Source organism: Hyaena hyaena, unplaced genomic scaffold, assembly GCF_003009895.1.
Source record: "Hyaena hyaena isolate Hyena2069 unplaced genomic scaffold, ASM300989v1 scaffold_260, whole genome shotgun sequence".
NCBI classification, from domain to species: Eukaryota; Metazoa; Chordata; class Mammalia; order Carnivora; family Hyaenidae; genus Hyaena; species Hyaena hyaena.
The window spans coordinates 1,040,192-1,062,402 of NW_024080892.1; the positions used below are offsets into that span (position 1 = coordinate 1,040,192).

Sequence of the window (22,211 nt, forward strand, 5' to 3'; positions counted from 1 at the left end):
AGGATCTGATGTAGAGTGTCCAACTTCATTCTTATGTATGTGGATGTCCAGTTGTCCCAATGCCATTTGTTATAGAGACTTGTACCTGTAGAGTTGTCTGGGCAGTCTTGTCAACAATCAATTGCCCACAAATATTATGGTTTATTTCTGAACTCTAAATTATTTTCCATTGATCTGTACATCCTTATGCTAGTGCCATGCAATATTGATTAACTGTAGCTTTGTAGTAAGTTTTTTTTTAATTTTTTACGTCTTTATTTTATTTTGAGAGACCAAGACAGAGAGTGAGCAGGAGAGGGGCAGAGAGAGGGGGGAACACAGAACCTGATGCAAAGCTCGAACCCACAGACTCAGATCATGACCTGAGCCGGTCAGACACTTAACCCGACTGAGGCACCCAGGTGCCCCCGTAGCAAATTTTGAAATTGAGAAGAGAACTCCAGTTTTGTTCTTTTTTCAACCCTGCATTGGTTATTCTTGATCCCTTACATTGACATGTGAATTTTAAATACAGCTTGTCAATTTCTTTTTAAAAGAAAAATGTAGTTGGGATTTAGATAGGGATTACACTGAATCTATTGATCATTTTGAGGAGTATTTCCATCTTAACAATATTGTTTGGATCCATGAACATGAAATGATTTTTCCATTTATTTATGTCATCTTTAATTTTTTTCACTAGTGTTTCTTAGTTTTCAGTGTACACGTCCCATGCTTCTTTTGTTAAATTTATTCCTGTTTATACTTTAAGTAGTTATAATGTATTTGTGATTGGAATGTAATCCAAATGGAATTTTCTCCTCCATTTTGTTTTCACACCGTACACTGAGTGTGTGTACAATACACACTCTACATTTTTCTACATTGACCTTGTCTCCTGCAGCCTTAGCTCATTCTCATAGGTGATTCTACAGAACTTATGATGTACTGTGACTTAAGAGGAAAACATTTTTTCTTTCCCTAGGAATCGTAGCTGTAGGGTACATCAATGAAGCTATTGATGAAGGAAATCCTTGGAAAACTTTAGATACTCTGCTCTTACCTACTGCTAAGATCAAAGATGTGGATCCAGAGTACGCCCAGCACTACCAGGATGTTTTATACCATGCTAAAGCACAGAAAGTCATGGTGAGACTTAGTGGGTTTGTTGCTTTTAAATTTACAGACTGGGTGGGGGAGAAGGGCTGAGAGGGAGGATTTTCTTGATTCATTTTCCCTGCAGCTTATGAGCTGCTTGCCCTAGCAGTTGCCTGTGGAAAGCAATAGGGCTCTTTTTATCCTGGTGTCAAACATGAGCAGGAAGCTGGCTCCAGAGCTAATGACTACTCTACTTTAACTAAAAACTCACTGGTGGGTGAGGTCTTGTTCACATTCCAATTCACTGGATATTTACTGAGCATATACTGTGTACATAGTGTTGTGTATAGTGTGTGGTAGAGGGGAAAGGGTACAAGGAACACATGACATTTGAAGTTTTCTGTCCTTATCCTCAAGATGCTTAGAAACTGAGGCAGTGGGCATTCTATTCTATATGAATAGTTAAATAACAGTAGAGATGAGGTTGTGACAAAGGGTCAAAATGAGGCATGCACAGAATGCTTCAGAGACCATGGATTTTTGTGGACTCGTGTCCTAAGAGGAGTGGTCATGGAGACAGAACAGGAGCTGCACCTGGAAGGGAGGGAGGAGCTGGTTAGGTGGGTGGAAAGCAGGACAGTGCCGGTAGGGAATACAGTGCCAGGTAGGTGGGAGCATGGTTTGTTCTCAGCACAGGGGGAGACTGACTGGCCACCATCCCCTTGAAGAGCAGAGGGCTTTTTCCCGTGCTGCACAGCTTAGACTGATGTGAGGAGGAATTCCACAGATACTGACCAGTGTTGGAAGGGTACTGACTGGTGAGGCTTATGACCTGTTATGACCTTGAGAGTGAGAGAGATGCTCCCTGGAACCCACGCACTGAACTGCTGTGTCTCCAGATGCAAGCAAAAATCTAAAGGGGTGGAGATCTCCTCTGTATAGGTCTTCACAACCCAGAAATAGGCTCATCTGAAACTGGAAAAGCATGTCCAGTTAGAGCAAACATTTATTGAGCACCTGCTATTTGCCAGGCATGATATTAGGTATGTGTATGCATATTATCTCATATAATTCTCATAATAATCCATAACAGCCATGTGGATTAAATGCCATTATCATCATTTTATGGATAATGAAACTTAGACTAAGTAACTTATCCAAAACTATCCAAAAAGTAATTAGTTTTGCAGCTAAGCCCTGGTCCGTTAGATTCAGAAACCTGTATTATTGTCATTAAGGCAGATTGAAGAGGATGTTTCTTGCTGCATTGTAATAACAAAAGATTCCAAACAATATAAATATCCTTGAAGGAAGGCCCAGTTTAAAAAGTTGCAGTATATCCATATAGTGAAGAACTCTGCGGTCATCAAAAAAATGAGTGAATCTATATTGCATAATCTTCAGTATGTATATCGTTAAGTAAAAAAAAGATGTTTCCACATGCTGGAAAATGGGATCCACACCCATAATAAATACCTGCTTGCATGTGCATAAAATTCTTCCAGAAGGAAGCACCTTCTGAAAGGTAAACTAGAAGGCTGGTGTAGATGGGAGACCTTTTTTTTTCTGTTTTTGTGCTGCTGGGTTATTACTTTTTTACAGAGTACATGTATTACATGACGAATGCTTCTAAACTTAAAAAAATGTAAACGACTAACAAAGGGCCAAGATTCCCCCAATAACTTAGTTTCTGGAATAGGACCTACTGCACCAACTGAGGTGTTCCCCTTCAAAGCAGCTCATTTTGATGCAAGCTCCTAGAAATATTTTGGCATAATGTAGGAAGTGTTGACTCTGGCAAAGAGAAGTGAGTGGTGAGGAAAGAAGAAAAAATATTCAAAAAATTTTTTTTAATGTTTGTTTATTTTTGAGAGAGTCAGAGTATGAGCCGGAGAGGAACAGAGAGAGAGAGAGAGACAGACTCTGAAACAAGCTCCAGGCTCTGAGCTGTCAGCACAGAGCCCGATGCGGTGCTCAAATTCGTGAACTGTCAGGTCATGACCTGAGCCACCCGGATGCCCAGAAAAAAATATTTTTAATATAAAATTTGTACCATATATTATCTATGCAAAAATATTTTAATAAAAGTTAAAGTGTGTATGTTTTATAAATATGTGCATATATATTTATATTTATGTGTTATATGCATATGCACATACAATCACACATACTACCGAACTGCCTCATTAAAGGTCAAGAAAAATATCCCCCAAGGCGGGGACTTGTGTGCTGTTAGCCTTCTGACGGGGATGGCAGCAGCCTTGCCGTACCCCTGTGCTTTAGGGGTCCCTCACATTATTCATCCTCATTTGGCTCTCACAGCAGCTGTGCGCGTGGGTGCCCTCTCATCTGATGGGAAGGAACGTGAAATAAATAGCAGGCCAGTGACCAGGAGGGTGAGACTGAAGCCCAAGCTTGTGTCCCTACACCCCATGGAGGGGAGAATGGGGCTCCCCCTGCCATCCCCGTGATGGACCTATGACTGTGGCATGAGGCACGCTTGTCAGCATTGGAAGATAAAGTCACTTGCTTTGTTGACAGACAGGCACCGTTGCAATATTGGCTTTGTCACAATAACCAAAGATTTTAGTCAAGTCCCTCGAATTCTCTATACTTCCATTTCCACGTGTGTAAAATGGATATAATAGTGCCTATCCTCCAGGATTATGGTGAAGGTTTAATAGTAATATCTAGATGTAATAAAATGTAGTCGTATGTTTACATACTTATATTTCTATGTAATAACATATAATCATATATAATTACATTAATTATGAATTTAAATGTGTGTTTGTTCAACATTTTGCATGGAGCTTAATACCCCAAAAAATATACTTAAATAATGTAGCTAATATTCTTGTGGGTGGGTGTCAGGGGTTGCCTAGATAAGGGCTGATGTGATGTCTATGTCACAAAGTCCTTACTAGACACACAAATTGTTCCATCCACAAACCACATGTGGGATCTTCTGGATGTAGGATAGAGATAGACCTAGGTTCCTCTCTGCCCACAGCCACATGCGGTTTGTCCTTGAGGTAAGCCTGACTCCCCAGATCTTTCCTAGGCCGTCTATGGAAGTCCCTTCCAGAACATTCCAATATAATAGTTTTAGGTCAAGACAGAGTGCCATAGGACCTCGCCAGGACACTCAGAAGCCTTTCCTGAGTATCTGCACTGTGCTGTCTGTCAGGCTTGCTTCCTAAGTGTAAGAGCAGTAGCTTCAGTAGTGGAAATAGAGCATTAAATATGAGCCTAACAATCTGGGTTCTAGCTCAGGCTAGAATTAAACTGCTTTGGCCTGTAAACTTAGGAGCTTGAATTGTATTGGCAAGAGCTAATAGATTTAAAACATTACAGTTACAAGCAGTGAATCTAATTTGGCGTAATGCTATTTTTAAACACCATTTTCTTTTTCTGACCATTAATTTTGATACTTTTTTCCTCCACCTGTTTTTGCCTTGGGGAAAAAAATGGATTCTTTTGCTTATCTGAGGAGTCTATATGTATGTGTCTGTGTGTGGTTTTTTTTTGTTTTGTTCTTTGTTTTTGAAAGAGAGCATGGGGGAAAGGCAGAAGGAGAAGGGGAGAGAGACTCTTAAGAAGGCTCCATGCCCAGCAGAGGTTGATCTTATGACTCTGAGATCATGACCTGAGCCAAACAAAGTCAAGAGTTGGACACTTGACTGAGTTACCCAGGCACCTGATCTGTGGTTTGGTGGTTTTTTAACCTTTGTGGTTTGGATACCTGGAAGTTGAGGTTGTGTTTTGATGGAGATGATTCTGTGCCTTGCCTTCCCAAGATCTGGCCTTGAAAATAATTTAACAAATTACATTACTAGTATTGCCAGTATAAAGTAAAGCTTGTGTGAAAGTGTCCAGCTCTTAAAGATCGCATTGGAGGGGCGCTGGGTGGCTCAGTCGGTTGAGCGTCAACTCTTGATTTCAACTCCAGTCATGATCCCAGGATCATGGGATTAAGCCCTGCATTGGGCTTCATGCTGAGTATGAAGCCTGCTTAAGATTCTCTCTCTCTCCATCTCCCCTTTTCCCCCTCTTCCCCATTTGTATGTTCTCCCTCTCTCTCTCTCTCTCAAATAAAAAGAATTAAAAAAAAAAAAAAAAAGACAATGGATAGCATCCTACATGGAACTGCTGGCCAGTTTTATCAAAGACTGAGGACAGTGACTTAAGTTGCTGAGAATTCTTGCTCCTCATTAATAATATTTCAGGTGTAACCTTGTGTAAGCACCAAATTCCTTTGTCTCGGGGAAAAGGCTGAATAATGGGCATGTTGGCACATACTTAGCAGAAAACACACTTTCTATATCTGTTCACCAGAGGCAATAAATTGTGAGCTATTTTAAAATCGAAGGCTTTCCTTGAGACTTTACAAATTAGACCCTGACAAAAGTTCTGTTTTGCTACATATATATTTACTACGTAAGAGTTATGTGCTTTTAACAAGTGAATGTTAATACATTTTACCTCTATGTAAAAATGTATTACACATGAAGACTTTATTTGCAGAAACCAATTCCCTTCATTGAAGTTTTAGTCATCTTGAAACTTGTTTTAGGTTTCTTTTTGTTTTTCTTTTTCTTTTTTTAAGTTTTTGTTTTGATGGGGCACCTGGGTGGCTCAGTTGGTTAAGCGTCTGACTTCAGCTCAGGTCATGATCTCATGGTTCGTGGGTTCAAGCCCTGCATCAGGCTCTGTGCTGACAGCTAGCTCGTAACCTGGAGCCTGTCTCCAGATTCTGTAACTCCCTCTCTCTCTGACCCTCCCCTGCTCATGCTGTCTTTCTCTCAAAAATTTTTTTAAAAATTATAAAAAATAAAATTTAAAAAATTAAGTTTTTGTTTTGTTTTAAGTAATCTCTGTATCCAGCTTACAACCCCAAGATCAAGAGTCACGTGCTCTACCTACTGAGCCAGACAGGTACCCCTAGATTTCTTTCTCTTGCTTGCTTTCTTGTTTAACTGATTTTTATTCACTGTGTAACCACACACTTACTGTAAAGGATCTTCATATGCATAGTTTTTGTGGGTTTTTTACCTAAACCCAATGAAATAGGAAACTGCACAATAAAAATGTGCATTTAAAATTTTTTATCATTTTGATAGTCACTACAAAGTATATGGTCAATGCACATTCCCAGAGACTTGAAAATCTATCTCAGTAATCCTTCATAGCCTTTACCACTAATACCCATTTCCTGTCTAATCCCTGAACTCAGAGAAATGTCATTGACTTACAGGAATTTAACAAGCATTTGCAACAAAATATTTTCCCATTTAAAAAAATACATATAAGACACAAATATTGGAGGTGTTAATTTAAATTTTTTTAATGTTTATTTTGAGACAGAGAGAGAACAAGAGTGCACGAGTCGGGGATGGGCAAAGAGAAAGGGAGACACAGAATCTGAAGCAGGCTCCAGGCTCTGAGCTGTCAGCACAGAGCCTGACGCAGGGCTCGAACTCATAGACCATGAGATCATGACCTGAGCTGAAGTCAGATGCTTAATTGACTGAGCCACCCAGGTGCCCCCCCCCTTTTAAATCTCTTTAATGTTTTGTTATTTTAAACTTTTAAATGACTCTATGAGTATATTCTAGTTTACCTTTCTTTTTTTTTTCTTTTTTTTTTTTTTTTAACATTCCCAACCAGAAAATGAAGTCCCATGTTATACAGGGTACCTTGCCTTCTCAGTAACAATCGAATGGGCTTTCATGCTGCTTTGATGCTTTGGGATTTTATTTGTTCACTCAGCAACATTGTATACACCATGGATCTGGGCCCCACAAACCCTGAGAAGACTTGGGTCTACAAGAAGATAAAGAAGGGAGAGGATTAGCCCCTTCTTTACTATACAGGGTGCTTAATAAGTGTTTATGAAATTAATATTTGTAGATAAATGAACTACATATACGTGTCCAAAATATAAGAAAGGGAGATGAGAAAAATGAGCTTCTAGCTTGAGAATCAAAAGAATGGCCCATTGAAGACTTTAAGAGATGGAAAGAATTCAGGCAAACATGTTAAAAACAGCTTTGCAGTTAGAAAGGCAAGAGCAAAGAGAGGAGAAGTCAAGATTATAACAAACCAGGAAGCTTGGCTGGTACCTACTTTGCAGGCAAGGTTTATTGGGAAGTAAAGTTAGAAAATTATCTCTGAATGCCAAACTAAAGATTTATTAATTTATTCCAAAGCAGTGGACAGTCACTGGCAGTGTTTGAACCAGGGTTTTTGAGGGATGTGTTCAATCTGATCTGAGGAAGATTGATCTGTGAAAGGCCGGTGAAATAGGAGAACAGGCTGACAGTGAAGAGAATGGTTAGAAGGCAAAGGTGGGGCGAGGGTAATGGCCCCTCATGATAAAAATCACTTAGAGTAAGCTGATGAGGCACCACCAGCATGAGAGTTGAAAGAGGCAGATGAATCAAAAATGATGGCAAACACTGAAGACTAAGATCTTAGCTCTCTCTATGCTTCACTCTTGTCCCACCTGCTCCTCCAGGACATCTAGGACGCTACTCGTGGAAGTAGGGAAGATGGAGAATTAAAGATCTTGAAATACTAGTCAGGCAAGTGTGTCAGTTGCCCAAGGATGATGATATCTTTTCTCTTGTACTGACACTCTTAAAATCCTGAAAAAGTATTGAAATTAAAAAGTGCTTTTGTAGTATTTTATTTTGAAACAGTATTTCTTAGAAGCTCAAGAATGGAGCTAGAGGGTAGAACCCTTTACACTAGGCATATATTGTCCCAAGAATGGGTGTTTTCACAGATAGTGTTCCTTGTTCTCTAAGGTGATTTCACCATTGTAAGGTAAACAGTGGTGTGATCTATGATTTTTGACATAAGAAAATAAAGGAGTGGATCTAGGCAACTATTCAGGCTCCCAAGGCACAAAGCTATGAGATAGATAAAATATAAGACATCGGTGTTGTTGTAGTAGTAGTTAGCGTGGTGAATAATGAGTATAATATTGCTTGGAGCAAAGCAAATGGTAAAAATGACAAGAAGGAGGAGACTGATCTTAACATACCACAACCATCTGTGATCGTATGCATTAAGTGTCCGAATGATGGCTGTGTAGCAGTAGACAACGACCACAAAAGGAATTAAGAATCCAAAGAATGCCAGGGAAATGAAGTAGTAGAGTTGGAAGGGAGATGAGGCCTCGCATGTGTTGTGGACATCATGGCAAGTGGTGATGTCCTGCTGGACGAGATAATATTCCTGCTTCAGGATGAAAAATGGCAGCATGTATAAGAAAACTGTCGCCCACACCAATCCACATGTCAGCAAAGCATAGGTACGCTTGGGCAGCCCTCGGTAAGTGAAAGGATGGACAATGGCTAGGTAGCGGCTGATACTAATGCAGGCGAGGAGCAGAATGGAGCAGTACATGTTGCCATAGAAGATGACTGTGGTGGCCCGGCACATGACCTCTCCAAATACCCAGTTGTTCCCGTTGAGGTGGTAAGCTATCTTAAAGGGCAGTGTGACACAGAAAAGAAAGTCTGCAATGGCCAGGTTGGTGTAGAAGATGGTCATACTGATGGATCTGGTCCTGAAGAGGAGCATCCACAGGGTCACCGCGTTGGCTGGCACACCTGCTGCAAACACCAGGATGTAGATGGCGGGTATCAGTTTGGTACTTAAGGAGCTGCTCAGGTACCCCATGGTAGCATTATTCACGTGGAGATTTGAAACCCTTTCTTCTGGGCACCTAATCTTTACAGCTGTGGTACTTCCTGTCCAGCCTTCTATGGCAGAAAGGGGGAATTCTTCAAAAGAATTTGGGGGAGCCCCACGGAAGGTCTTAATAGGTAAGGTTGGCTCTGCTGAATTGCGTATGTCATTTTCCATGCCTGTAACTGAGAAGAATATTCATATGAATTATTGCTGAGCCCATGGCTGTGGTTCAGGAGACAATAAAACTCAAAAGTTTTATCTACATAATTTCTATAGTTGTAGAATTTAGGATCATTTTTACTTTTACAAATCCCTACAGATCAGGGAATCAACAGGAATGCATTTAGTATATATAATATGCCCCAGCACTGTGCTAGCCCATGCAGAAGCAAAAACTAGATGGTAACTCCTTGCATATAGGAAGTGTTTAAAGCAGTAAAAGCACCTCAGACCATTATAGACCAATGCCACATTGACTTTAAATTGTACAGATATTCAGACACTGGTTAGCAGATTTAAATGTTTGAGCAGAATGTCCAGGAAAAAATGAACATGAGCAAAGATGAGCCAGGTTCATTGATGGAATTTACTAGGTGAATAAGGTATATGGGCTGGCATGGGATCTGGGAATGTCGGGTAAAATCACTCAATAAATGTTTATTGCATACTTATATGCCAGTGATATAGTGTCAAATAAACTTCGTCTCTGTCTTCAAACTGTCAGCCTAGTGGAAAAGATGCACAAAAACTCAATGTCTTACATTAATAAAGTGCATGTGACAGATGAAAGGGTAAGTTATAGCTACATCTCTGAAGGACCTCTCAACTGTAAGAAAACTAAAGAAAAAGAAATCACGTACCCATTCTTAGATGCTGGGCTTATGTACATACAGAATTGTGAACAGAAGCATGGCGTTATAGTAGACAGCCTGATGGTCCCGCAAGATTCCACCTGCCAATGCCTGGAACTTTTGAACGTGTTACTTTATGTGGCAAAAGGTACTTTGCAGATGTGATTAAGGACCTTCAGGGGGCATGAGTATCCTGGGTTAGTTGGGTGTTCCTAATGTAATCATAAGACTCCTTATACCAGTGAGGCAACAGAGTCAATAACAGATATTTAAAGATGTTGTGCTTCTGGCTTTGAGGATGAAAAGAGGAGCCATAAATAAAGAATGTAAGCAGCTTCTAGAAGCTAAAAAAAAAAAAAGGCAAGAAAATAACTTATCCCCCAGAGCCTCCAGAATGAACACAGCCCTGCTGACATCTTGTCCTCAGGACTTGTGACCTCCAGAAGTACCATCTGTATTGTTTTAAGCCACTAAATTTGTGGTAATTTGCTGCAGCACCAGCAGCATACTGGTACAGCATACTGCAGCATATCACCGTGATTTGGCTTACATTTAAGAAGACTTGGGTAACACTGTAGAGACTGAAAAGGGAAGAAATTAGAGGCAAGGGGGACTGGTTTGGAGCCTACTGTAGTCATTCAAACTCAAGATGGACAGTAACGAGCTAGAACAATGTCAGTAGAAAGGTGAAGATGAACCCTTGAGACTGACGGCAGCTCAGAGGCTCTTGGCATCCAGTTGGCTATTGTGCTGAGGGAGAGGCAGGAGGCAAAAATGAATAGCAGGAGTCTGCTCTAGATGATTCTGGGGAAGAAGATGGGACAAGGGCCAAGCGTAGAGGAGACAAAGAAAAATGAGAAGAGGGGAATAGAAAACATAGTCAATAATATAATAACACTGTACGGTGACAAATGGTAATTACACTTACAAGACAATGTATAGAATTGTCCAATCACTATGTTGTGCACTTGAAATCAATGTGACATTGTATGTCAACTCTATTTCCATTTAAAAAATGAAGGAAAAGGGGCACCTGAGTGGCTCAGTCAGTTAAGCATCCAACTTCAGCTCAGGTTATGCTCTCATGGTTTGTGAGTTCGAGCCCTGCATTGGGCTCTGTACTGACAGCTCAGAGCCTGGAGCCTGCTTCAGATTCTGTCTCCCTCTCTCTCTGCCCCTCCCCTGCTCGCTCCTTCTCTCTCTCTCTCTCTCTGTCTCTCAAATAAACAAACAAACAAACATTTTTAAAAAGGAAAATATTGCATGTATAGGAGGATTAGGAGGAACCTAACGAAGGACCATGGGGGAGAAGAAGGGGGAAAATAGTGGGGGAGGGGGAGGGAGGCAAACCATGAGAGACTCTTGAATGCCGAGAACAAACTGAGGGCAGATGGGGTGGGGGGAGTGGGAGGGGGGTGATGAGCATGGAGGAGGGCACTTGTGGGGATGAGCACTGGGTGTTATATAGAAACCAATTTGACAATAAACTATAAAAAAAAAAAAAAAGATCCCCCCTAGGGAGGAAGGAAAGGATGGGGGAAGGGAGGGTTGGAGAGGCGGGAGACACGGAGGAGAAGGGACAAGGGAAAAAAGGAGGAAGAAAAAAACCCATAAAATTTCTTAATAAACTTTCATATTATTCAAAAAAGGAAAATATTGGAAATGGAACAAAAAGGAATAGAGACACAACCACATACTATAAAATATATTGGGCATTCATTGGCATGCTAATTTTAATAATCCTAATTCATGCAAGAGCAATTTCAAAAACACAGTAGACCTTAATATACTCAAACCTATTTCCCATTATATAATTTTTTCATAAATCTTTGACATATACAGAAAATAGATTTTCTCAGATTTCTAAGATGGACTTTGATGCTGAATATAAACCTCATACTTACCAATTTAAAATGCCGTTGCTCTGCCAGTTATGTCTTTTCACATGACCTCTGAATTCCTACATGTTGAATACTTGGGGTTAGTGTTTAGTAACCTGGTTCTCATTCAAAGCTAGTTTCTCTTCCGGCTTTAATCTCTAGCAGTTCGCCCCCAGGTGAAATTGAAGCCTTCCTCATAACCTTGAGATTGCACAAACTGAATGTACTGTATAAAACAGAGTACTGCCTGAACAAGTAGGGACAGGGAGGTGTTAGGTGTCATTTAAGGGAAGATAGATTAATAAGAAAGAAAAATATCTGGGAAGCGTTCTTCTCTGTCAGTGTTTAGATGTGAAGTTCAGCCACACAAATCCTTCTGTTCATTCTTGTTTTTTGAAAAATGCTTAAATTTGATATCACCCAAAGAGAAATGCCTTGAGAATTGGATACAAAGCTGGAAAATGGAGGCTGAGGAACATGCTGTACAAGTTATTTCCTTTCAAGATCTGATAAGAGATCTGTTGAAACGAAGTGTTTGTCAATTTTCAGAAAATTCCTGTGGTTGAGCAAGACATGGAGCCTAAAAAGATGGTAAACAGTGACTGTGAAAAAACCTTGATTTCTTTTTCCATGAGAATTCCAGATCTGGCTTAGCTTGAATAAGACTTTTATTGCTTAGAGTCTGGTGTGCTTTAAAAACAGTATTCATTGTTCAATTTGACATATTTTTTAATTTGTTTGAATTCTTAATACAGACTTCCATTTGGCATAGTGTTTCTGAAATGTTTTTTCCCCTGGGCAAATGCCTTGGAAAGGGACTGATCAGAGGGGACCGGACTTCAGCCTCTAGGCAATGGGTTTTTTGCTCATTTCTCCCCTACCCCATGGAAGAAACCAAATGCACTGCATGTTACTTTGTCACCTTTCCATGCCCCCTGTCTACTTCCACCAAACTCCACCAGCATTTTGAAGGAGCCCACTTCTGCAGCATTTGGGTTGATCCACACCACACTTCCTCTTTGTGAATCCCACACCCTCTGCAGCTCTGAGAGTGCTTAGCACACAGCCACCTTGGCGATTTCAACTACCTGTTGAAGCAACATTCCTCTTTAGAGGTTTGGTTTTGTTAAATTTTTTATATTTTCTGTCTCATCATTGTCCCTCACCCCAGCTTACCTGCTCCAAACAATGTCAGCTGGAGAGTGACCTAACAGCAAAAAAGTTGTAGATGCAGATCTATTGCACATGGGTTTATTTTCAAGTAAGCAGGAGGTGACAGGCTAACATTGGGTTGAGTGAAATAAGAAACGCATTAATAGTTGAATAATAGTATTTAGGAGATCTCATTTCCAAAAACTAAACAATCATGTGAATGTAGGGAGAGCTCCATGGTACCACCGAAAGTCAGAAGGATATTTCATTAAGAAACAGTAACTCAGTAGCATTACTTCTTGGAAGACCACTCATTCTTTCTGGTAATACTCTTGTTTCCCCCGTTTGTGGCTCAAGAAAAGGTATAAACATACAAATTTTGAAAATTTCTTTTAAAAAGTGCTATCTTCCTGTATCAGAGGAAATTCTTAGAAGATCAGCGTTCATGACTTCATTGTAGGAGTTAAAATCTTGACTGTGCCACAGATTTTTAAATCTAAGCAGAGAACACTGGTCTTCAATGAGGTCTGAACAGAGTGAACAGACTATAGCTATTCCCTTCCATAATGTTTCCTTTTAATAACAAACCTCAAACTCTGCCTTTTGGGTTGCAGATTGTGTGAAATGCTAAGAAAATTAGATTCCATTTACCCTTGTAACTCAAGCCACTGGCCCCCGACCTACCCCATAAGAAAAGAGCTTACCGCTTTGACAAAAAGTAGGCGACAGAAGCATTACTCCGACAGCTGCAAAGATGAGGGCTTTCATCTTGGTGGCCTGAGTTCCGTTTCTCAAATGTTATTAAATGTGTACAACTAGGGAGCAGAGCTGCACGTCAGTTTCATGTGTGAAGAGCCAGTGGAAACTTCGTTCTCTCCGTGGAGTGTGCCGTCCCGTGCTCGGCAGACTGGGAAGCTTGCCCAGGTCCTCTGGAGGGGAAGGGTGTGACGGTCCTCATGTTGCAGTGTGCATGACTCAGGCTGAGCCTCTGAACACATTACTTTATTCCTGGAGCAAATGCTTTAACTCTTACCCACCCCTAACAGTTCCTTCTGCATAGATGGTCTAATTCCCACTCAGTATATTTGGACGTATTGAAAGAATGCAAGTAGTATCCAGTGCTTACAGAAGTAAGCTGAAAATAGATGCTGAGCAGCAATTAGTTTTGACTGTCATATATCTCATTTTTATCCATTTAAAAAACACAGTTCCAGAGTGTGATTTCTATTGAATAACTGAGCTGTCAGAAACTATCCTTTCCGGGGCATCTGGGTGGCTCAGTCGGTTAAGAATCTGACTTCGGCTCAGGTCATGATCTCACCGTTTGTGAGTTTGAGCCCCACGGTCTGTGCTGACAGCTCAGAGTCAGGAGCCTGCTTCAGATTCTGTGTCTCCCTCTCTCCCTCTGCCCCTCCCATGCTCGTGCTCTGTCTTCTCTCTCTCTCTCTCAAAAATAAACAAATATTAACAAAAATTTAAAAATAAAAATTATGCTTTCCTTTATCCTCTCAGCTATTTCAAATCTTAATTCTTAAACCCATGACATAATTATATGTCATGTTGAGCTGAACTTGTCATCACTGTTTTGTCAGACTTGGTTTTTGGGTGATTTGTTTTACCATAACTCAGCATATTCTGAGCTGTTCATTAACTACGGGGTCAGGTAACAGTGGGGTGTGGAGGGGTATTAAATAATAAGCTAAAATCATGATGTAACATTAAATGCAGAGGACTTTGTTTATTCCATGGTTATTGGTGAGCAGGTCTAGAAATAGCGTTTTTTAAAAAAATTATGGTGAAATATACATAACATAAAATTTACCACCTTAATCATAAAGTAGTGTATAACTCGGTAGTGTTTAGTACAGCCACACTGTTATGCAACATATACGCTTCCATGAGTAGCTATATCCTGGAGGATATGATTTAATATGTAGTAGAAATGAAACTGCATTGTAACAGATTTTTCTGTACTTAATACAGATTAAGAGATTCTGATCTCTTCTGTACTTAATTTAAGGTTAAACCCTAAGGCAAACAGTCCCAACAGCGTGTTACATAAAAAATGCTGCAAGAATCAGAAAATGCAGATTTTGTGTGAAACTTAACAGGCTGAGGGATAAGCCAGGAAGGAATTGATGTGTGTAAACTTTTCACATCATGATTAAAGTTCATCACATCAAGAGTTTTACAATCAAAAGTCAGTGTCTAATACTTTAGCTACATAAAGGTAACAGACTGAAATTAAAAGCTATTCATTGCAGAAATAACATGCCACAAAATATTGAAAAGGTACATTTTTGTTTAATTAAAATTTTCTAGGACTCATCTAAATTCAGACATTTATGACTTGATTTGCAGATGGTCTACTTTCTCTTTACTTACTCCATATGTAACTCATATGTTGAACCTGGCTATTTAGCTTGAGGTAGAGGTAAATAAATTTCCAGTCTTTTAGGGAGCAATTTAAAAGGAGACCTTAAACTGGTAGGATTCGGTTTTTACTCTTGGTTTTATGTTTAACTCTAGCATCCTTTAGTGTAATGAGTCATGATTTAAACTGTTGACCCAAATTCATTTGGTTTGTGAAGTTTTTCTTTGCCTTATAAAACAAATAGTTTAAGCTCTGAAGTGGAATTGTAACTTCCTTCTCTTGGTCAGAGTTTGTATGGTGCATCTTCTACAATGATAAGTTATGAAGGAATTTGGTAAACACTCTTTAGAAAGACTGAGAGAGATGTAAATGAACTTGTACAGAACTTAGTCTTTAGACTCTACCTGGGAAGAGTGTTTGTGTTCTCTTTGGCTTGGCAACAGAAATAAATAGGTCCTACGCCCCTGTCTCTTCATTCTTCCTGTAGTCAACTTCCCATCATGCTTCCTATTTGAATGCTTCCCATCCATTCTCTCAAGAAATGGAGAGTCTTGGGGCACCTGGGTGGCTCAGTTGATTAAGTGACCGACTTCGGCTCAGGTCATGATCCCACAGTTCGTGGGTTGGAGCCCCACGTCGGGCTCTTTGCTGACAGCCAGCTCAGAGCCTGGAGCCTGTTTCAGATTCTGTGTCTCCCTCTCTCTCTGACCCTCCCCTGTTCATGCTGTCTCTCTCTCTCTCTCTCTCTCTTTCTCTCTCTCTCTCTAAGAAATAAATAAAACATTAAAAAAAAGGAAGAAATGGAGAGTCTTGCTAACCAGTGACCATTCCCATGTGGCAGGCCTAGCTAGAGATGATTGCAGAAGCAGGGGCCAAGCCTTCCACCATGATGTCCATTAGCCCAGATATTACAGGGTGAAATAATAGATTCTTTATCTCACTTTCAGAGTGCTTTCCACATACATTATCTCAAGTTAGTCTGCGAGGGAAACAGTATTGAAGCCTGCTAGAGGAACTGGCAGATGTTATTTCTCCTTCTCACAAGTTGTCCATCCGTCATGAGTCTTAAATGATAGAGCAAGTTCTCCATGGCTCTGGTGAGCTACATTCTGTTTGCCACAGGCTTGCCTTAGGATTTAGTACATGACACTTATTACTCCACATGGGCAAATGTCCCCATTGTTTAAAACTAAATGTCACAGGGTGCCTGGGTGGCTCAGTCAGCTGAGCGTCCAACTCTTGGTCTCAGCTTAGATCATGATCTCACGGTTTGTGGGGTTGAGCCCTGTGTCAGGCTCTGTGCTGACAGTGTGGAACCTGTTTGGGATTCCCCCTCTTCCTGTCTCTCTCTCTCTCTCTCTCTCTCTCTCTCTCCTCCCGTTCATGGACATGCATGTGCTTTCTCTCTCTCAAAATAAATAAACTTTAAAAAATAAATTGAATGTCTCATCTTCCCTGAAAAATATTTAATTTCTCCTGAAAACATTTGCTTGTAATCTTGGGCAAGTTTATGTAATCGCTCTATGGAAGTCCTGTTTAATAGTATGTACTAGCACCATATTTGTAGTATGCTAATCAGAATCAACTTAAAAGTAAAAAAAAAAAAAAAAAATGGGGCCACCTGGGTGGCTCAGTCAGTGGAGCATCCAACTCTTGTTTTCCATTCAGATCATGATCCCGGGGTCATGGGATCCAGCCCCAAGTGAGGCTCCATACTGAGTGTGGAGCCTGTTTAAGATTCTCTCCTGCTCTGTCCCTCTCCCCCACTCAAGTGCCTGCTCGCTCTCTCTTTAAAACACAGCCAAAAAATAAATAAATAAAATCACTTTAAAAAAAAAAAAAAAGGTAAAGATAATTTAGTGCCTTTTCATTGCTATTATTACTTCCATTCGGGAGCTGTACTCAGCTACCAAGTATTTCTTCCCCCTATAATTAACCTCTCCTATAATCTTTTCATGACTATTTCTAGATCGTGTATCTACAGATATTATTGCCCCGATTTTTACATAAATCCATCTTGTCTCCTAAGCTGTCAGCTCCTTGAGGGCAGCCACCATGTTTTTGTATGGGTCTTTTGTTTTATTTTTATCTCTGTGTCTGATAAATGCTGAGTATCATTGTGTTTCCCTCAAATTTAAAGTACCAAGTTTCCTGTGGTACTCTGGGCCACCTTGGGAACCACAGTTAGTGATTGAGAAAGAGTGTATTTAGAGAAGGCTTTTTTGGAGGAGGTGACATTTGAATTAAGCCCTGAATGGTGAGAAAGAAGCCACAGCCATGCAGCTGGAGTAGAACATTGGGGTCTGGAGGAGGCTGGTGTGCAGGTCTGGGACAGGGTAGAGGAGTGGGAAGGGCAGCCGGAGGAGACAGCGGGCCTGCGTCATTAGATCCCCACAGTCCCTGGGAGGGGGAGTTGTGTTTTCTCCGAACTGCAAAGGAAATCTGTGGAGGAGTTCAGGCAGAGGGATCATCTGGCTCTTTATAAAGGACCACCGTGAGAGAGGGCAACCTTGGATGCAACACAAACAAATAGACCAGTGCACCTGGCTAAGTGGAAGATGGGGATTGAAATTGGGAGTTGTTTCATTAATGGTTTATATAGTGTGTGACAGTGCCTGGTAGTTGCTGAGTAAGAGTTTTTGGAAACCATAATACATGGGACTCCTGAAAAGCAGTTATTAATTCTGTTTCATCATCATTCACTGTTCTCTCTTTTTTTCGCTGACAATATTCCCAGGACTCGGAGAGTGTTTCAAAAGTCCTTTGGCTCGATGAGATACAGCAAGCGGTTGATGAGGCCAACGTGGACAGGGACAAAACAAAACAGTGTAAGTCCTTGCCTCCTTTTGCTGGCCCAGTGAGCCTTGCTTCTTATGCCACTGAATTTTTATTTTTAAAATTAAACAGTTTTAATTTCTGAAAAGATTTGGACTCTTAGCAATTTTAGTTGCTGAGTATATATACAAAAATGAGATCCCTTGATTGGTGGCACTGTCTTCAGGGATTAGGTTCTATCTCTAGCAAAACCTAAGGGTTTTGCTATGAGATCCAGAAGGCAAAATAATGGTTGCTAAACTGTCAAATTTATAGTTTAATCAAGCACTTTTTTAACTCGATCCTTAGAAACCTTGCCCAGTCTGCTTAATAAGTGCCTATACTCCCTGCTGTGCCTTTCTTTGTATTAGTCAGGATCTGCCAGAGAAACAGAACTACTTATATACTTTTCTCTGGAGAAAAATAGAGCTCTGTGTGTGTGTGTGTGTGTGTGTGTGTGTGTGTGAGCGCGCGCGCGCGTGCATGCAGATAAATAGTTATTTCTCTGGAAAGTATGTAGTGTCTGTATGCACACATATATACAGAGAAAGAGAAAAGGAGATTTACACTGAGGAATGGGCTCATGCAATTGAGAGAAGCTGACAAGTCCAGAATCTGTGGGGAGGCCACAGAGGCCCGGAGGCAGCACTTAACCACCAAAGGTGAGCATCAGTCTTGGAGAGCAGAGTCAGAGCAGTAATCAGAATGATCTGACCTATGGAATTGGCTTATTGACCATGGTTTTCCTAAAACTGAATAAGACCATCTACTAAATTCATACTTGATTTGTACAAGTGGAAGAAGAATTCTAGATCAAATGGATAGAAGTATAATTTGAGAGAGGAGAGCAAAAATCATGGTCCCTAAATTAATTCCCATGCTTAAGCCATTTACAGATCAAGAACCCCTTGAGTGAAGAGGAAACCAGGTCCACTTGAGAGAACGGACTGCTACAGTCCAAAGTTGATACTGTTCATCTTTATTTCCGGCTTCCCCTAAAGAGAGCTGAATTTTTTACCATGGTGGCTGTGCTGAGGGGAAAGGAAGCAACCAGACTACCCAGGGATTACAGGACACTAGCTCTGAACTGACACTAATTGCAGGAAACCCAAAATGTCACTGTGGTGCCTGAGCCAGCACAGGGGCTCAGGTGGTTGGTGGAGTCTTAGCTCAGGTCTCTCTCCCAGTGAGTCCTCAAAGCCACATGCACTTATTTCCTTAGATCTAGACTGCATTATTGGAATAGACCTACTCAGCAACTGGCAGAATGTCCTCATTGGCCCAAATGATTTAATTTTAATTTTATTCTAAGGCTTATAGACGAATAGTCTGAAAATTCACATGGAAATCTGAAGCAGCTTTAAGAATTACATACTAACACTCTACATGTACAAATAACCTACCTAAACTAAGACTTTTGAAAGTGCTATTCCTTTACCTGTCCATTGGTGGCATGATTGGAGTGTATCCTGCCATATCAGGTTATAGAATACTGTTTGGACACCTTAGTCTTGTCCCCAAATGTAGGCTTTTCAACTTTGGAAGCATTTGTGGGGAACATCTGGTTTTTATTTCCTTAGCCTGGAAAATTATGTGCATTTCTCCAACCTGAACTTTTATACCCTTAGGATCTTTGAAGTCATTCCATTCTAGCACTCTGATCCTTAAGAAAAAATAAATTTGAGATGGGCACATAGGAGATTTAGATTTAAACGTAAAACTGAAAGAAGCCGTAGTATGAAGAAACACTTTTAAAGCAATTAGATTGTAGCATAGGCACTCATCCTGAAAGGCTTACAGTTTTGTTCTTAGAAGTCAAACCAATTTAGATATAATTTTGTTCATGATCTTCCTCCATGTGGCCTGAAGATGAGAAGCTGCTCTTTGTTTTACATTGAGACTCATATTTCTGTTGACGCTGTGAAAGGCTCTCTCAAATACGTGACTGTGTACTCCAGATGTACATATTTAAAGTCCTGTCTTCTACCTCTGCCTGTGCCTCGGAAGAGTCGATACAGTTTCTTCATGATACATAACACCAAAGAGATGTTCTGAAGTAAAACCATCTATATTTTAACAATGAGATGAGAATTTTCCAGTTTTTCAAAAAAGAGTTTAATCTTCCCTTGAAAAGTATTCATCCTTTGTATGAAGACTTGAAACAGATTCTGGTCACATGTTGTAAGCATCAAACCCACTCCCAGATAATTTGGTACAAGCAAGTGCTGCCCTATATGTTTTACTACAGGCAAGGCTTTCAGGACAGACTAACTCAAGTCTCCTTCATTTGGGCCTAGAGTTGATGTTCCCTAGAGCTTCTTGGTTTCTTAAAGTAGGTTTGTCTCTACTTTTGATTCCTTAGAGCAAAATTCCCCAGGCTTCTCCCATTATTGTACCCTAAGGAATCTTTTTAAATAGTTTCTCCGTAATTACTTTTCAAGGTGGAATTTCAATACCACAGATACATTGTATCTGGGGTTTTTTATTTTATTTTTTTAATGTTTTATTTATTTCAGAGAGAGAGAGGCAACATGAGCAGGGAAGGGTCAGAGAGAGAGGGAGACACAGAATCTGAAACTCACTCCAGGCTCTGAGCTAGCTGTCAGCACAGAGCCCAACGCCGGGCTCGAACCCACAAACTGTGAGATCATGACCTGAGCCAAAGTCAGATGCTTAACCCACTGAGCCACACAGGCGCCCCACATTGTATCTGTTTATGTACCATATATATATATATATATATATATATCTGTGTTTTATACATAAAAAGATTTCTCGCCCTTTCCCCTACAAGAACCATTTTTTGCCCCGCTGGAGGTTATTTCACCTCTTTTGCGAATGCATGCCTTAGAGAAAGCCTGCCGATATATGGCTTAAGATGCAACATAAACATTTCTTTTGGATCTTTTAGATGATTTATGGGAGATTTCTTAATTAGTTCCTTACCACAAACATACCTGACTTTAGGTAAACCATTTATCTGACATCTTCAATGATCTGGAACTAAACTGCATCCCATGGATTAAGCAAAAATGCAATCAAAATAGATGTCTCAAAGCCTGTGCCCTGGAACTAATTTACTGTACTCATTGGGGATCTTGGGCCGCAGACACTTAGAACCTGTGTATCCTTAGGGTGTTCTCCAAGGCTTTAGATTTTCATGGAAAATGGTTCTGTTAAGATGAGGATTAAGCTTCACTTGTCTAGAAAATTGACCTGTGGACCCACAGCTTGCATGTCAACATTCAGTGATAAATCACATTTCCATATGCACAAAAATTGTGGCTTTATTATACCGATATTTTTAAAAAAAATTTTAAGTTTATTTATTTTGAGTGAGGGAGGAACAAATAGAGAGAATCCCAAGCAGGCTCCTCACCATCAGCACAGAGTCCAATGTGAGGATTGAACTCATGAACTGTGAGACCATAGCCTGACCTGAAACCAAGAGTCAGATGCTTAACTGACTGAGCCACCCACGCACCCCTGTAATACCCATCTTTTAAGGAATTTGGCATTTTACTAGGTTAGATGAAGCTGTCAGATGTAATTCACATGAGGACTTTTTGTCATTTACTTGTTCCTTCTGCTCCCCTGAGACCACAAACTTCTCATACGCCAGTACCACATTTGTCCCATCCTGGAAAGCTTTCCTGGAGAAGAGGACAGGGGGACTGTTTATCCATTCCTGTAAGCCCAAGAGCATAGTGCTATATATTTTGTTCTGCACCAGTTGAAGTTTGCTACGAAAGTTCTCCTTGATTCTTTATGTGCTCCTCCAGATTTGCATGACTTTGGCTCCAGGTTGTTGAAAGGCAAACTCCATTTTTCTTGCCCCTTCAGTGTTCATGCTTGTACGCAAATGTGAACATAATTTGGTGACACCAATATGCCATTTAGCATGTGTATGGTAGAGTTTGTCGTGTGTGTGTGTGTGTGTGTGTGTGTGTGTGTGTGTGTGTTTATAAAAATATATATCCATCTCGCCTCTTTTCATCAAAACCTTCTTCTGTCTACAGAGTATTTTAACCTGGAAGAAACTTCCATTTTTTGTTCTACGTTTCTAACTCACTGCATTTACAGTTTGTAAAAACAGTACTTTCAGTGGTTGGGCCAGAATATTCTTGGCTGGAACTAAAGTGGATAGTAAAGAATTCACCACGTTAACTTTCTTTAGGTAACCACGAGTTCAGTGTAGTTTGATTTATAGGGAGAAGCAGACATTTAAAGTGAGATAAAATGCTTTCTAGGTCTAAATTGGTTCCAGAATTAAGTTTCTGGACTTGATTTCATATGTTCACCAGCTCTATCTGTTGCTTTCCTAGAATAATTGAAATATACTAGCACTCTACATGAGAG

At 40.3% G+C, this 22,211-nt stretch overlaps 2 protein-coding genes across 6 annotated transcripts in view; one reads left to right on the forward strand and one right to left on the reverse strand.

Annotated features, from left to right (window-relative positions):
* IQGAP2 (IQ motif containing GTPase activating protein 2) overlaps positions 1-22,211 on the forward strand; it is a 297,777-nt gene that overhangs the window by 203,351 nt on the left and 72,215 nt on the right. For both annotated transcript variants that reach the window (XM_039245540.1, XM_039245541.1), the window contains exons 13-14: positions 965-1,128; positions 17,776-17,866. In XM_039245540.1, the coding sequence (XP_039101471.1) occupies positions 965-1,128; positions 17,776-17,866 (255 nt within the window). The remainder of the gene's footprint in view (positions 1-964; positions 1,129-17,775; positions 17,867-22,211) is intronic.
* Positions 6,702-13,608, reverse strand: F2RL2 (coagulation factor II thrombin receptor like 2). Of its 4 annotated transcripts, none has more exons than XM_039245544.1 (2): positions 13,369-13,608; positions 6,702-8,957 (listed from the first exon to the last, which is right to left on the reverse strand). In XM_039245544.1, exons 1-2 carry the CDS (start codon positions 13,430-13,432, stop codon positions 7,885-7,887), a joined length of 1,137 nt encoding a protein of 378 aa, XP_039101475.1. In that variant the 5' UTR covers positions 13,433-13,608; the 3' UTR covers positions 6,702-7,884. The 4 variants fall into 4 exon arrangements, with proteins under 4 accessions (XP_039101475.1, XP_039101473.1, XP_039101476.1 ...); XM_039245542.1 differs by having other exon boundaries at positions 6,702-8,963; positions 13,369-13,606; XM_039245545.1 differs by lacking the exon at positions 13,369-13,608 and adding an exon at positions 11,537-11,788 and having other exon boundaries at positions 6,702-8,963.

Bases quoted from the DNA above. Each gene is read 5' to 3' on its own strand.
- F2RL2 (XM_039245542.1), bottom strand. From the start codon at position 13,432: ATGAAAGCCCTCATCTTTGCAGCTGTCGGAGTAATGCTTCTGTCGCCT. The intron at 8,964-13,368 runs GTAAGCTCTTTT...TATTCTTCTCAG, and splicing joins GCCTACTTTTTGTCAAAGCG to TTACAGGCATGGAAAATGAC.